The following is a 17,305-nucleotide window of genomic DNA, read 5'->3' as shown; positions in this document are numbered from 1 at the left end:
TTTGCTATCTTATTCATTCACTCTTTCAATCCAAGCCTAAGGACCAAGAACCAACACCTCGAGACTCATCCTAGGATGCTATTACATTGATTCAAACCCGTACAAACACCCTAAACTTCCCCAAGCCTCGACAAGAAACTTTAATACAACAATAACCCGTAATTCGACACCGTTCGCTTCCTACGGCTTCTATTGCATCCCAAGACAATCCCGACCCAAACGAATCACCAAATAACACCTAAACACATACCATAACATATCTAAATGCAATAACACAAGCCTGGCGGTGCCCAAAGAAGCCTGCAACTCAAAAACTTCAAGAACACGTCAAGAACACATTTTCATAAAAGTCGCAGTTTCAGCAGTCCCATGAAAACAATCATAACTTACTCATTTCTTATCCAAATATTTCGAAATTACTGTCAAATCGAAGGTATCAAAAAGTTCTACGTTTCATATGTTGAAAAATTTTCCAGAAACTAGACCGAAAAATCGCAGTAATTTGAATGACAGCAAATTACGAATTTTAGATCTAAAAACGTTTCAAAAATCGATCCAACAATTTTTCTGCTCAAACTTTGCACATCACACATGGATTTTTACGCATAATAAATAACACAACGCATAATATGACGAGATCGACGCATGAAAAATTGAATTTACATGCCTTTAATCTTTAAAGTTAGAAACGACGACACCGAAGTGGGAAGGAAGCGAGGGTTGATCCGGGACGAATGTGGCACTATTTCCTTGAAGAAAAACGGACGAAAATCTGCTGGAAAAGTTCAGATGGAGGGGCGGCTGCTGATAGCTTAAGAAACCTAAGGTTTTCTCTAAAAAAAGAAATGAAGGGCTAGGGAAAAATGTGTGTGTATTGACAGCTGAAGTGTGTGTGTGTGTAAATGTGGGTGTGCGTAAGTTTAGATTTAGTTTAAGGAAAATTTGTCCTTAATTAGCTAATTATCATGCTAATTAATTATCATGCTAATTAAAATACTAACTAAATTATCAAATTGATTAAAATACTAACCCCTATAAATCTTGAATAAAATCTCCTAGCTTAAAAATGAAATGTACAAGTGCTAAACCTTTAAAAGTTTGAAATCATAAAAATCACCTAATAAATAAATTAGGCTTTTAAAACGCTATAAACTAAATAAACCATTTAAAATGCCCCTTTCTAACTTAAAATAAAAAGATGCATTTTAAAATTGCCAACATCGTCTCCGATCTCTAATTCTCGATCCCGCATCGAATAATCGCCTGAAACATGAAACTCAAGAAAATATTTTAACGTGCATCACATAAACGTAAATAATTCAAAATAATGCAATTTTATAAATCATTCATCGCTAAGAAAATCATTTTAAATTAAATGAATGTTTTAACAATTTAAATAAATGCATGGGTTATACGTGTACTGAATTCGGGCTCTACATTATAGCTTATGCCTCAAGACAGTTGAAGGTGCATGAGAAGAATTACCTGACTCATGATCTTGAGTTAGCTGCCATTGTCTTTGCATTAAAGATATGGAGACACTATCTGTATGGCAAGAAATGCCAAATATTTACTGATCACAAGAGTCTCAAGTATTTCTTCACGCAAAAAGAGCTGAATATTAGACAAAGACGGTGGTTAGAGTTAGTGAAAGACAACGATTGTGAAATTAGCTACCATCGGGGGAAAGCTAATGTTGTGGCAGATGCCTTGAGCAGAAAAGTTGCAGTCGTAGCACAGCTGTCAGTACAGAGATATCTTCAGTCAGAGATCCAGAGATTTGATTTAGAGGTGTATCCTAAGGGCAGAGCTCCTAAGCTGTCTAATCTTACAGTCCAATCTTCTTTGTTTGACCGAATCCTTAAAGGCCAGCCTTCAGATGAGCAGTTGCAGAAATGGAGACTGAAGGATGAAGCCAAGGGCAGTGTACTCTACACTGTGTCTGATGGTATTGTGAAGTACAGAGGAAGGATGTGGGTGCCTAGTGTTGATTCAATCAGAGAATATATTCTGACAGAGGCACATTCATCTTCGTATTCTATTCATCCAGGAGGTACCAAGATGTACAAGGATTTCAAGATCCTGTATTGGTGGCAGGGTATGAAGCGGGACATCCGCCGATTTGTGTCTGAGTGCCTCACTTGTCAGCAAGTGAAAGCAGAGCATCAGAGACCAGCAGGTATGCTTAAGCCACTCCCTATACCCGAGTAGAAATTGGAGAACATCACCATGGACTTTGTTGTTGGTTCGCCGAGGTCAGTCAGAGGATCCAATGCTATTTGGGTTATAGTGGATCGACTTACTATGTCGGCACACTTCTTGCCAGTGAAGACGACTTTCTCCATGACGCAGTATGCAGAGCTGTATATCAGGGAGATAGTTTGATTGCACGGGATCCCAGTTTCTATTGTGTCCTACAGGGACCCGACATTCACATCGTCCTTTTGGAAGAGTTTACATGCAGCCATGGGGACGAAGTTTCTATTTTGTACAGCTTTCCACCCTCAGACAGATGGCCAGTCTGAGGGAGTGATTCAGATTTTGAAGGATTTGTTGCAAGCCCGTGTGATCGATTTCCATGAAAATTGGGAATCGAAGCTACCTCTAGTGGAGTTTATCTACAACAATAATTTTCAATCATCTATAGGTATGGCTCCCTACGAGGCATTGTATGGAAGGAAGTGAAGATCGCCGGTTCATTGGGATGAAGTCGGTGAGAGATCAGAACTTGGTCCAGAGATTGATCAGCAGACTGCAGATGTGGTGGTCAAGATCTGAGACAGGATGAAGACCGCCCAGAGTCGCCAAAAGAGTTATGCTGACATGAGAAGAAGAGATCTTGAGTTTGCCGTAGGTGATCACGTTTTTGTAAAGATAGCACCTATGAAGGGTGTTATGAGATTTGGGAAGAGAGACAAGCTTAGTCCGAGATTTATTGGACCGTTTGAGATTCTTGACAGAGTTGGGACACTAGCTTATCGTGTAGCCCTACTGCCGAATCTGGCCGGTGTATACAATGTGTTCGACGTTTCGATGCTGAGGAAGTGCCTAGCAAATCCTTCACATGTTTTGAGTTATGAACCATTGCAGCTTGCTCCAGATCTGTCTTATGAGGAAAGACCTGTTCAAATCCTAGACAGGCAAGAGCTGAGACTTCGGAACAAAGTAACCAAGTTGGTCAAAGTCCAGTGGCTGAATCAATCAGTGGAGGAAGCCACTTGGGAGACCGAGGAAGAGATGAGGAATCGCTACCCAGAACTGTTTGGTAAGACTTAATTTTGAGGAAGAAATTTATTTAAGAGGGGGAGGAACTGTAGAGCCCAAATTCAGTACACGTAAAACCCTTCATTATTTAATTGTTAAATTATTTAATCAAGTTTAAAATGATTTTTATGTGATGCACGTTAAAATATTTTCTTGAATTTCATGTTTCAAGGCGATTATTCGATGCGAGATCGAGGAAAAGAGATCGGCGACGATTTTGGCAAATTTAAAATGCGGTATTTTATTTAAAGTCAAGGAAATACCATTTTAAATGACTTATTAACTTTTAAGTATTTTAAAACCTAATTTATTTATTAGTGGTTTTTAAGATTTCAAAACTTTTAAGGTTTATCAATTGTGTATTTTATTTAACAATTAGGGAGTCTAGTAGATTAGTGTGGGATTAGTGTTTTTATTTAGCTTATTAATGGATTATTAGAGTTTTATTATCTCAATTAAATCCTTAAACCCCTCCCCCCACTAACTCACACACACGTTACCAATTTTATTCACAAAACTCACGCACACACTCTTTTTAAACACACACATTCACGTTAATCATGCACACACATCCTCCTTGCTCTTCATTCTACATTTTTTTAAAAATAAAACCTAGGGTTCTAAGAAAACTCAGCAGCCGCCCCATCCTTTCAAAGATTTCAGCAATTCTCGCCACTTTTCTTCAAGAAAATCGAGCCACAAATCGTTCCGGATCAACCTCCGCACCTTCCCCGCTTCGGTGTCGTCGTTTCGGTACTTTAAAGATTAAAGGCATGTATAATCTTTTGTTTCTGCATCGATCTTGTTATATTATATGTTCTTATGTTTATTATGCGTAAAAATCTATGTATGTTGTAAAAAGTTTGAGCAAAAATTTGTTGGATCGGTTTTGAAACGATTTTAGATCTAGAAACTCGAAATTTGTTGTAATTTTAAATACAGAAACTTTTTGGTCGATTTTCTGGAAAACTTTCAACATATAAATCGTAAAATTTTTTGATAATTTCGATTTGACAGTAAATTCAAAATATTTGGATAAGAAATGAGTGAGTTATGATTGCTTTCGTGGGACTGCTCAAACTGCGTTTTTTTAAAAATGCGTTTTTGATGTGTTCTTGAAGTTTTTGAGTTGCAGGCTTCGTTATGGGATGTATTATGGTGTTATTTGGTGGTTCATTTGGGTCCGGAATGACTTGGGATGTAATATAAATTGTTGGAAGCGAAATGATGTCGAATTAAGGGTTATTGATGTATTGAAGTTGTTTGTCGATGCTTGGGGACGCTTGGGGTGTTTGTACGGGTTCGAATCAATGTAATAGCATCATAGTATGAGTCTCGAGGTGTTGGTTCATGGTCCCTAGGCATGGATTGGAAGAATGAATCAATAAGTTAGTGAATTTTCGCGAGTTTGCAAGTTCAGAGGCTACCCGGACCCCGACACAGAGTCCGTGTCCTTTTTAAAATTTTTTTTTATTTTAAATTTTTTTGGGGGATTGTTTTGGGGTTTGATGTTATTATTTAGTACATTGATTTAACGAGGTCAAGTTCCGAGAGATTTAGAATGTTTTGTCATTTTTGGGTGTGAGCATGACTATACGTCTAAGTTTTGCAAAATAGGTATTCGAACTCATGTCAATATGTGTAGCAGTGGCCCCAAGCGAGATCCAACGAATCCCTCAACGGCAAGTAAGTATGTTCGACGTGCAAAGGAAAATAAAATATTTTTAAGTTTTTGAGGTATGCTAAATGTCTTGTGACTAAATTATGAATGAGTTTGGAAGTCGGTGAACATTGCCGAGGATCTCTCCACCCCAGTAAAGCATGACCGAGTTTAGATCAGGATTGGAAAGCAGTAAAGCATGACCAGGGACCAATCCACCTGTTAAAGCATGAACGGGAATCTCACGTATGTGGTAGTGGACTTTTCCTGCCAGCCCACTACTGTGGTTTAGTCTGATCAGGCACATTTATGTATGGGTCACTTGCTTTGAAACATATCTCTACGCAAAATGATGAAGTTTATGTATGTTCAAGTATGTATGAGGCAAGCATGTTTATGAAAAGTCTTATGATGTTGGCACGTCTACATTTATGCAATTGCGTTCAGGTTTCAAGTATGTATGCTCTATTTTAAAGATGTATGTGGTTTTATTACGTATTACTTGTTATTTTCAGTTTATACATGTTGAGTCTTTAGACTCACTAGATGTAACGTCCGAAAAATCAGTACACGTAAACCACATGCATGTAAATTATTTTAATTACTTAATTGTTTTATTTAATTTTTTTAAAATTCTAGCATGATATTTATTATATGATTAAATGTATGCTTGCATGATTAAATGATAATATGACATGATTTCATGAAATTAAGAATTTTACCCGGATATTCGATAATAGGCAGGGGGAAGGAGACCGGAGACGACCAAGACAAGAATAATTATTTTCATTAAATAATGGCAAGGCTTCCTAATATGATTTAAAAATGATTTAAATTTTCTAAAAATATTGGAGTTCGAATTATTTTACGAGTCGAGCACAATTTTTCCTGTGAAGCCGGTTTTGGGCAAACAAAGAATTTTAAAAGATCAAAAATATCATTTTTGGGAAACTTATTTTATAAACTTTTATTATTTAATTAATTAAGTGTTATTGGGCCCAATTTTTTTTAATTTAAGTAGGTCCAATTACCCTTTAGTTGCAAGCCCAAGACCAAAGCCTATTTATTCTTCAAATTAAAATTATAAATAAGCTACCTAGGCTTTGAAAACACCACAATTCTTAAACCTAGCAGCCGAAATTCACCTCCAAGCACACACATAATTTTCAAAAAAATAAGGAGAAAGAAAGCTTGTGTTCTTCGTCGCCCGTTCGCCCTTCCTCGCCGACGATTGAAAATTCGAGCGTTACAAACGCAAAGGCACGTTTTCTAAACCCTTTGAAACATTTTACAAATCATAATATGCTTGATTTAATTTTTTATGCATAAAAAATATTGGTGTTCGATTATTTTACGGCGGGATACGTATTTTTCAAAGTTTCAACTATTTTACGTTTATTTGAAAAACATTTTGAATCCAACGGACACACTGCCAATACAGGATAAAATATGGATAAAACTTGACCAAAACATGATAAATAATTGAGAGACACATGCTGGAAACCGTGGGACAAGAAGCATGAAGGGCCGTAGGTTTTGTTTGAAATTTCAAGGTGCAAAATTTGATTGGATGTGCATGGGGCAAAAGGGCTCGACCAGGTCAGGAGGTTGGGTCCTAGGGGTCATGGTTAGGTCCTAGGTAGAGTCCTAGGAGGGCTAGGGCTCGTGTTTAAGGCTGCGGAAGATTCCACGAAAGCTAGGACTCTCCCCAAGCCTTCTAGCGCACGGCTTCGGTACCAGGGGGCTGGGGCTTGGTAAGGGCTGGGCTATGTTGCTCGGGTGATGGCTTAGGATGGTCCAGTGAGGGGTAGGAAGGTCTGGGTCCAGGGGTGTGGCTTGGTCCAGCAAGGGCCGAGTAAAACGTGGGAGCACAGGGAGTGAGCGCGCATGCTGTTTTCTGTTTCTGTTGCTTCGTACGTGAGGTTCAGGGCTTGGGCTGGGTCTGGGAATGGTCCAGGAATGGTGAGGGATCGTGTGGGCTCGGTGGTGGCTCGGCTGGAAGTGTCCAGGTTTGGCTAGGAGTCTTTAGGCGGGAGGTTCTTCCATGCGCAGGTTTGTGCTTCAGTTTCCAGGCGAGTTGGAGCAACATAGGGGCTTGTTCCAGGGGTTGGGCTTGGCCAGTAGGGTCCCTAGGTGGGTTGGCTAGGGTTTGGTTCAAGGTGGCTTGGTCATGGCTCGAGTAAATTGGGAGATGGCTCGGTGGTTTCGATTAGGTGTCAATATTTCGAATTTTAGAACAAAAAATAGAACCATGGTTCCACGGGTGCGGTTCATGGCTACGAAGGGTAGAATAAATAATAAAAAGGCTATGTTTAAAATTTGAGATCAAAATAACGAGTTTTGGATTTATCCGGGATTTTATCGCCGCACAAATCGCTAAATAAAGAATTAATAGAAAAGCCTAGTTTTAAACTTTATAAAATTATGGAGAATTATATTTAAGCTTAAATAATTATTTAGAATAATCCTAATATATTAAAATAGAGAAAAATATAAATTCGAGAATTTTTATGCTCGGGGCAAAACGGTAATTTTACACCTAGAAAAATACGAAAACGCTTGGCAGCATCCCGAAGGATCATTACGCATGTTAAATGATATTATATGATTAAAAATGATGGTTTTGATGATAATATATATTATTATGATTTATGTTAAAGTTGTGCAATTTAAACTTTTTAAAATGCTATTTTTGAAAAGCTGTCGTATTTTATGATTTTTAAAGAAAAGGAAAAATATTTTGAGGGATGTGAATTGACTGTGATAAAAGATATGATTTATGATATATGATTTTGGGGGGATAACGTGAGGGAAAAAGGCCCAGAGGGAACCCATTTACGGGAAAAGGCCCAGAGGGAACCTATGTTTGGGAAAAGGCCCCCGAAGGAACCCGTCTATAGGAAAAGGCCCCCGAGGGAACCCCAACGATCGTATTTCCACGGTGGAGCCTAGTGCACACCCCCATGGACCATGTGGAGTTAAGACTGCAGTCGACCAAAGGATAAAAGTTAGTCACTTTGAAGGATCAAACTTCACCCAAAATGATATATGATTGAAAGCTTATGATTAAAATGATTTTTATGATATACAATTTATGATGATGATTAAAACTATTTTTAAATGATTTTTAAATGATTTATTTATGTTCAAAGCTTATTTTAAATGATTTTTGGAAGGATTTATTTATGCTTAAAGTTATTTTAAAATGATTTGACTATTTTTGATTTAATTATACTTAAATGATTTTTAATGGTTTATTTATGTTCAAATGATTATTTTAAATAAAATATGGTTTTTAAATGCATGTGGATGTATATGTATTATTTGTTATCAATGTTTAGAACGTGTTGAGTCTTTAGACTCACTAGGTTTGTATGATGCAGGATTTGATGATTTTTGGAGGCGGTGACGATTGAGTCGATCGAGTGCAGCAGTACACACCCGAGGGCCTTTATGTTTCCGCACTAGCTAGATATATTAAGGATTTAAAGGTTAAGTTAATGATTTTTATTAGAGATATTTTTATGCTCAATTTTATTGTTAGCCGATCTTTTTAAAAGTCGATTAAGAAATTTTGGTTAGTCGATGATTTAGGATTTTATTTTATGCACTTGAGATTTAAATTGTTAAATTATTATGATTCATGATTATGTTAAATTATTTTATTTAGTAATTTAGAATTTATGATTTAAGATTAGAAAAAAAAAATCGAGGCCGTTTCAGTTGGTATCAGAGCCAGGTTTTCTCCAAAGGGTTGTATACTGTCACTTCGAGAAGCTCAAGAAGTCACGCCTCAAATATGTGAGTTTTTAATGTTTTATATTTTATATGCTTAAAAAAATTCTTTAAATGCTTACATGATACATGATATACATGTTAGTTGCATGCTGCATGAAAAATAATTAAATGCATGTTGGGTAGTGGAATTGATGAAGAACTTAGAAGATTGTGCATGCACTACTTGAGCTAGATTTAGGAGTCAAATTTGGGAAATTTTTGGGTTAGAATTGCAATTTTCAAGATTTTGAGGACCGAATTGAAGAGTAGAATTTATGTTAGAGGGAATCTAAGCTTTGCAATCATCAAGTCAAGGAAAATTTCGAGGATGAATTTCAATTTAGGGGGGGAGAATTGTAACGTCCGAAAAATCAGTCCACGCAAACCACATGCATGCAAATTATTTTAATTACTTAATTGTTTTATTTAATTTGTTTTAAATTCTAGCATGATATTTATTATATTATTAAATGTATGCTTGCATGATTAAATGATAATATGACATGATTTCAAGAAATTAAGAATTTTACCCGGATATTCGATAATAGACTGGGGAAAGAAGACCTGGGATGACCAAGATAAGAATAATTATTTTCATTAAATAATGGCAAAGATTCCTAATATGATTTAAAAATGATTTAATTTTAATAACAATGTTGGAGTTTGAATTATTTTACGAGTCGAACTCAATTTTTTCTGGGAAGCCGGTTTTGGGCAAACAAGGAGTTTTAAAAGATCAAAAATATTATTTTTGGGAAACTTGTTTTATAAACATTTATTATTTAATTAATTAAGTGTTATTGAGTCCAATTTTATTAATTTAAGTAGGTCCAATTACCCTTAAGTTGCAAGCCCAAGACCAAAGCCTATTTATCTTGCAAATTAAAATTATAAATAAGCTACCTAGGCTTTGAAAACACCACAATTCTCAAAACTAGCAGCCGAAATTCACCTCCAAGAACACACATAATTTTCAAAAAAATAAGGAGAAGGAAAGCTTGTGTTCTTCATCGCCCGTTCGCCCTTCCTCGCCGACGATTGAAAATTCGAGCGTTATAAACGAAAAGGCACATTTTCTAAACCCTTTGAAACATCATACAAATCATAATATTGCTTGATTTAATTATTTATACATGTAAAATATTGGTATTCGATTATTTTACGGCGGAAACGTAATTTTCAAAGTTTCAACGATTTTAAGTTTATTTCAAAAACGTTTTGAATTCAACGGACACGCCGCCAATACAGGATAATATAGGAATAAAACTTGACCAAAATATGATAAATAATTGAGAGACACATGCTGGAAACCGTGGGACAAGAAGCATGAATGGTTGTAGGTTTTGTTTGAAATTTCAAGGTGCAAAGTTCGGTTGGATGTGCATGGGGCAAGAGGGCTCGACCAGGTCAGTAGGTTGGGTCCTAGGGGTCATGGTTAGGTCCTAGGTAGAGCCCTAGGATGTTTAGGGCTCGTGGTTCAGGCTGGGGAAGAGTCCACGAAAGCTAGGACTCTCCCCAAGCCTTCTAGCGCATGGCTTCTGTACCAGGGGGCTGCGGCTTGGTAGGGGCTGGGCTAGGTGGCCTTGGTGATGGCTTAGGATGGTCCAGTGAGGGTAGGAAGGTCTGGGTCAAGGGGTGTGTCTTGGTCCAGCAAGGGCCGAGCAAAACGTGGGAGCACAGGGGAGTGTGCGCGCATGCTGTTTTCTGTTTCAGTTGCTTCGTGCGCGGGGTCCAGGGCTTGGGCTGGTCTTAGCTGGGTCTGGGTGTGGTCTATGGATGGTGAGGATCATGTGGGCTCGGTGGTGGCTCGGCTGGAAGTGTCCAGGTTTGGCTAGGAGTCTCTAGGCGGGAGGTTCTTCCATGCGCAGGTTTGTGCTTCAGTTTGAAGGCGAGTTGGAGATACTTACGGGCTGGTTCCAGGGGTTGGGCTTGGACAGTAGGATGCCTAGGTTGGTTCGCTAGGGTTTGGCTCAAGATGGCTCGGGCGCGGCTCCTGTAAATTGGGAGATGGCTCAGTGGTTTCGATTAGGTGTCAATATTTCGAATTTTAGAACAAAAAATAGAACCATGGGTCCACGGGTATGGTTCATGGCTCCTAAGGGTAGAATAATTGATAAAAAGGCTATGCTTAAAATTTGGGATCAAAATAGCGAGTTTTGGATTTATCCGGGATTTTATCGCCGCACAAAATGCTAAATAAAGAATTAATAGAAAAGCCTAGTTTTATGCTTCATAAAATTATGAAAAATTATATTTAAGCTTAAATAATTATTTAGAATAATCCCATGACATTAAAATTGAGAAAAAGATAAATTCGAGAATTTTTACGTCTAGGGGCAAAACGGTAATTTTACACCTAGAAAAATACAAAAACGCTTGGCAGCGTCCCGAAGGATCATAACGCATTTTAAATGATATTATATGATTTAAAATGATGATTTTGATGATAATATGTATTTTTTTTATTTATGTTAAAGTTGTGCAATTTATAGTGTTTAAAATGCTATTTTTGGAAAGCTGTCATATTTTATGATTTTTAAAGAAAAGGAAAAATATTTTGAGGGATGTGAATTGACTGTGACAAAAGATATGATTTATGATATATGATTTTTTGAGGATAACGTGAGGGGAAAAGGCCCAGAGGAAACTCATTTACGGGAAAAAGCCCAAGAGGGAACCCATGTTTGGGAAAATGTCCTCGAGGGAACACGTCTATGGGAAAAGGCCCCCGAGAGAACCCCAACGATCGTATTTCCACCGAGGAGCCTAGTGCAGACCCCCATGGACCATGTGGAGCTAAGACTGAAGTCGACCAAAGGATAAAAGCTAGTCACTTTCAAGGATCAAACTTCACCTAAAATGATATATGATTGAAAGCTTATGATTAAAATGATTTTTATGATATACGATTTATGATGATGATTAAAGCTATTTTTAAATGATTTTTAAATGATTTATTTATGTTCAAAGCTTATTTTAAATGATTTTTGGAAGGATTTTTTTATTCTTAAAGTTATTTTAAAATGATTTTACTATTTATGATTTAATTATACTTAAATGATTTTTAATGATTTATTTATATTCAAAAGATTATTTTAAATAAAAATATGATTTTTAAATGCATGTAGATGTATATGTATTATTTGTTATCAATGTTTAGAACGTGTTGAGTCTTTAGACTTACTAAGTTTGTATGATGCAGGATTTGATGATTTTTGGAGGCGGTGACGATTGAGTCGATCGAGTGCATCAGTACACACCCGAGGGCCCTTATGTTTCCGCACTAGCTAGATAGATTAAGGATTTAAAGATTAATTTAATGATTTTTATTACAGATATTTTTATTCTCAATTTTATTGTTTGCCGATCTTTTTAAAGGTCGATTTAGGAATTTTGGTTAGTCGATGATTTAGGATTTTATTTTATGCACATGAGATTTAAATTGTTAAATTATTATGATTCATAATTATGTTAAATTATTTTATTTAGTAATTTAGAATTTATGATTTAAGATTAGGAAAAAAAAATCGAGGTCGTTTCACTAGACTTGATTGATGCAGGTGAGGATGATTTTGAGGAGACAAGGGGTGGGGACCAATGAGCTGGCTTGGACTGCGCAGAAGGCTAAACCCGAGGACCCCCCATGTTTTTAGATTTTATGCAATGATTCAAAGACTCTGATTTCACGTTATTGCTTACGATTTTTAAACAATTGTTTTTAGCGAACTTTATTTGTGATCTTTAGTTTCAAATATTTTGAATGATCATGTTATTGCTAACACAATTTGAAGGTTTCTATTTAATTAAGAAAATTTTTGATTTTTCGCAAATTTTAAAGTAGTTTAAAAGTACGGTACGTTACATATATATTATTGCTTGAGTTTAGCTTTTACAAAATGTAGGGACATCATGCCAAATTTTTTATAAATCGTCGAATTGATACCCGTTATTTGAATTACTTCATAATATAGGTATATCATTCAAACCATATTTTGACTATGAGTATAAGTATCATTAATCTTGTCAAGTATAGAAGAAGGGTGTTACAGGTTGGGGTCTGAGTTTGGTCCAGGGACGGCTAGGGTCTGGAAGGGTCGGTGGTTAAGCGAGTAGAAGAGTCATAGCATGTTGAAGTCCTAGCAAGCAAGTCTTAGCCGCGACTCATATACAGGGGGGGGGGGGCAGTTCATTGTTCACGAGGGTATTTTTGGTAATAAAAGTCTTATGTTAAATTTTGGGAAGAAAATATTAAAGTTTGAATTAATTTGGAAATTAAAACGCTTCACGAATTAGTAACTAAAGAATTAAATTGAAATCCTCGAATTTATGTCAAATAAAAATATCTAAATGTTAATTTAAGCTTAAATAATTATTTGTGATTGTCTATAGTCAAAAAAGTAAGAAAAGTCAAAATCGAGAAATTTTACATAAATGGGCAAAATGATCATTTTACACTTGGGTAGTATGAAAAGGGTTGCCAGTGTCCCGAAGGGTCATAACGCACGTTAAATGATAGATTATGATGATTTTGACGAAAATATGATATTTTATTATTTATTGTAAAGATGTAAAATTTTGACTGTAAAATACTATTTTTGGAAAGTTGTGATATTTTATGGGAAAAAAAAGAAAGGAAAACTATTTTGAAGTATGTGAATTGATTGTGGCAAACATGATAGAGGATATGTGGGGGATCCGTTTTAACAAGGAATGGTGAAGTTATAATTTTATGAGAATATCGTGAGGGAAAAGACCCCGGATGATGCCCGTTTATGGGACAAGGCCCCAAAGAGAGCCCGACGATCGTATTTCCATTATTTTACGTCAGTGCCTAGTGCCCGTCCCCATGTGCAATGGTGAGCTAAGACAGATTAGTCGACCAGAGGATAAAAGACTAGTAACTTTCTAGGATCAAATAAAAGTATGATAATGATGCAAAGCTTTACGATTTCATGATTTTACGATATATGATTTATTTATGATTTAAATTATTTAAATAGAAGTATGATTTTAATGGATGTGCATGTATATGTATTACTTGTTACTCATGTTTAGGACGTGCTGAGTCATTAGAGTCACTAGGTTTGAATGCTGCAGGTGATGATGATGTTGAGAGAGGCTGCTGACGCTTGAGTGGATCGAGTATGCAGTACACTCCCGAGGGACTTTATTTTCAGCATTAGCTTGTTAGTTAAAAGTTTTAAAAGATTTTTGTTAAGGATTTTATGCTTTATTGTGAAGTTAATTTTCATCATGATAAAGGTAGAAGTTGAATTTTTGTAATTGACGATTTTAGGGATTTTATATACTTGAGATTTACATTGTTAAATTATTTTGATTTATGGAAATGTTAAATTTAAACCGTGGAATTTTTAAATCAAGCTTATATATATTAAAAAAATTAGTGGAATTTTAAAGTAAAAAGTGAGGATCGTCTCAGTTGGTATCAGATCCAAGGACCCCAAAGGGTTTTGTAATGCTTTCGAGAAACTCAAGAAGTCACGCCTCAAGTATGTTAATTTTTACTGCTTTATATTTTATATGCAAAAATTCTTTAATGCTTACATGATGCATGATATAGAGGTTAGGTGCATATTATTTTAAAATGTTAAGTGCATGTTTGTCACGTGGTTGGGACGAATTGTACAGAGATGCCTCCTAGGCGAGTTCTTCGTAGAGGTAGTGAGGGTAGACACGAGGAAGAGATTCCACAACCTCCTCCTAATCAGGATGCTAGCGCTTGTGAACTAGCGGGCATGGCACAATTACTTGAGCAGCATGTTGTAAATGCTGCGAGGGTTCGACCGGAGGCAGTCTATGAGCATTTTAGGAGGATGAACCCCGAGGATTTTCATTGCACTACTGATCCATTCATTGCTGAGGAATGGATTCGATCTTTGGAGGTTATTTTTAGTTATATGGATATGGCGAACACGGACCGAATTCATTGTATCATCTATCTGTTGAAGGGCGACGCTTGCTTATGGTGGGAGGGAGCGGAGCGAGGGGTGAATTTAGTGACCTTTACTTGGGGGGACTTCAATAGAGTATTCTACGACAAATATTTCACTTCTGATGTCCGTTCTATGCTTAAGAGGGGGTCCGCGAGTCTTCGCCAGGGGGATTCATCTGTGTCTGAGTTTCTGCAGAAGTTTGATAGGGGCTGTCATTTTTTTCCCTTGATTGCTAATGATGATGCCGAGAAGTTACGACACTTCTTGGATGGATTGAGGCCTACGATCCGTCGCGATGTGATGTTCACTGATCCTACTTATTATAATACTGTCATTGCTAAAGCTTTTCGAGCCCAGCAGTAACTGAAGGACATTGATTGGGAGATGCGGCACTAGAGGAATCGTGTCAAACAAGCTATTTAGAATAATAAGAAGCCTTATACGGGACCACCTAAGTGACCGGGACAACCAAGACCACAAGGACTAGCATAAAAAAAATGTCCCGAAGACAGCTGAGAAGCCACAATGCAAGGAGTGCAATCGTCATCATTACGGCAAGTGCATGTGGGGCACCTACAAGTGCTTCAAGTGCGGAGAGATGAGACACAAGGCCGACAATTGCCCAAAGCTCAAGCAACCTACGACTAGAAGGGCATTTGTGATGCATGCTAAGCAAGCGGATCCAGACACTACGCTTATTATAGGACAAATATTGCTAGCGGGAATAGCTACAACATATCTTACCCCCAAACCCTCTTCCTTACTAGATTCTGGAGCTACGCATTCTTTCGTATATGAATTCTTCGTGAAGAAATTTGGAATCTTACCAGTAGACGTAGAGTCGGGATTCAGACTTACGGTGCCTTCTGGCGAACATATGATTTCTAGTAGCGTGGTTAATGATGTGGAACTTAGATTGCAAAAGAATATTATACGAGCGGATCTTATAGTACTACCTATGCCCGAGTTTGATATTATTTTTGGCATGGATTGGCTCACACTAAATTTAGCTACTATCGATTTTCGACGGAGGCCAGTATCTATTAGACAACCAAACGGGAAAGCCTTTATCTTTGAGGCGGCGCAAAACAATCAAATGTCGCATATTATTTCATTTCTGCGTGCGAATAAGCTTATTAAAAATGGTTGGCAAAGTTTCCTTGTTAGTATTGTATCTGCACCTGCAACACTGACAGTCGATCTATCGAGGATGTGGAGGTTGTCAAGGAATTTCCTGACGTGTTCTCTGACGATGTTTCTGGTATTCCTCCTGAAAGATAAGTAGAGTTTGCTATCAAATTGATGCCCGGTACAGTGCAAATCTCTAAGGCACCATATCGATACGTACCCACTGAAATGAAGGAACTAAAGGACCAAATTCAAGAGCTATTAGACAAAGGATTTATTCGCCTTAACTTTTCACCATGGGGCGGCCACTGTTATTTGTGAAAACGAAGTATGGAACTATGAGGTTATGCATCGATTATAGGGAGCTAAATAGAGTGACAGTAAAGAATAAGTATCCACAGCCCCGAATCGAGTATTTATTTGATCAATTGCAAGGAGCTTCAGTATTTTCATAGATAGATCTTAGGTATGGATAACACCAGTTGAGTGTTAAGGAGATAGATGTACATAAGATGGTGTTCCGAACGTGTTATGGACATTATGAGTTTTTAGCGATGCCATTTGGGCTGACTAACGCCCCAGCTATCTTCATCGATCTAATGAATTGCGTATTTCTGCTATATCTCGATTAGTTTATTATTGTTTTCATCGACGATGTCTTAATCTATTCCAAGATCCGCGAGGAGCATGATCAGCACTTGAGGACGACCTTGCAAGTTTTACGAGAGCGGAAATTATATGTAAAATTCAGCAAGTGTCAGTTTTGGTTAGAGAGGATGGCATTCTTAGGCCACATCGTGTCGAAAGAAGGAGTAGATGTCGAACCATCTAAGGTCGAGTCAGTCAAGCAGTGGCCAGTGCCTTAAAGTGTGACGGAAATACATAGATTCTTGGGTTTAGCTGGCTACTATTGCAAGTTCATCAAGGGTTTTTCATCCATTGCAGTACCCTTGACGACATTGACGAAGAAAAAAGTGAAATTTGTTTGGGGGCTGGAATGTCAAAAGAGTTTTGACCAATTAAAGCAAGCATTCACTACAGCGCCAGTTTTAGCTATGCCGACAGAGCAAGGGAAATATGTGTTATTTACTGATGCTTCAATACTTGGATTGGGTGCCGTTCTCATGCAAAATGTTCGAGTTATAGCATATGCATCAAGAAAATTGAAAATACATGAAAAGAATTATCCGACGCATGATCTAGAGCTCGCAGCAGTCGTATTTGCGTTGAAAAATTGGAGGCGCTACTTGTATGGTGAGAAATCCAAGATATTTACGGATCACAAAAGTCTTAAATATTTCTTCACCCAAAAGTATTTGAATATAAGAAAATGACGGTGGCTAGAGCTTGTTAAAGACTACGACTGTGACATTAGCTACCATCACGGCAAAGCTAATTCAGTTGCAGATGCTTTTAGTAGAAAGGGGACAACCTTGGCACATTTATAAGTATAGAGGCCTTCACAAGTCGAAATTCAGCAATTTGATCTTAAATTTTATGCTAGGGAAGAGGCCCCTAATCT

General features: G+C 37.2%; 2 protein-coding genes across 2 annotated transcripts; both read left to right on the top strand.

Moving 5' to 3' along the window:
• The first annotated feature begins 14,352 nt into the window (after window positions 1-14,352).
• Window positions 14,353-15,018, top strand: LOC142505047 (uncharacterized). The gene has a single exon (XM_075617872.1). The coding sequence runs from the start codon at window positions 14,353-14,355 to the stop codon at window positions 15,016-15,018; it is 666 nt and encodes a 221-aa protein (XP_075473987.1).
• Window positions 15,019-15,253: 235 nt separating this feature from the next.
• On the top strand, window positions 15,254-15,936 carry LOC142505046 (uncharacterized). Its single transcript, XM_075617871.1, has 2 exons — window positions 15,254-15,753; window positions 15,852-15,936. Exons 1-2 carry the CDS (start codon window positions 15,254-15,256, stop codon window positions 15,934-15,936), a joined length of 585 nt encoding a protein of 194 aa, XP_075473986.1.
• The last annotated feature ends 1,369 nt before the right edge of the window (window positions 15,937-17,305 follow it).

Source organism: Primulina tabacum, chromosome 10, assembly GCF_025594145.1.
Source record: "Primulina tabacum isolate GXHZ01 chromosome 10, ASM2559414v2, whole genome shotgun sequence".
NCBI lineage: Eukaryota > Viridiplantae > Streptophyta > Magnoliopsida > Lamiales > Gesneriaceae > Primulina > Primulina tabacum.
Note: the sequence above shows the minus strand (reverse complement) of the source record. Positions and strands in the feature narration are given on the sequence as shown.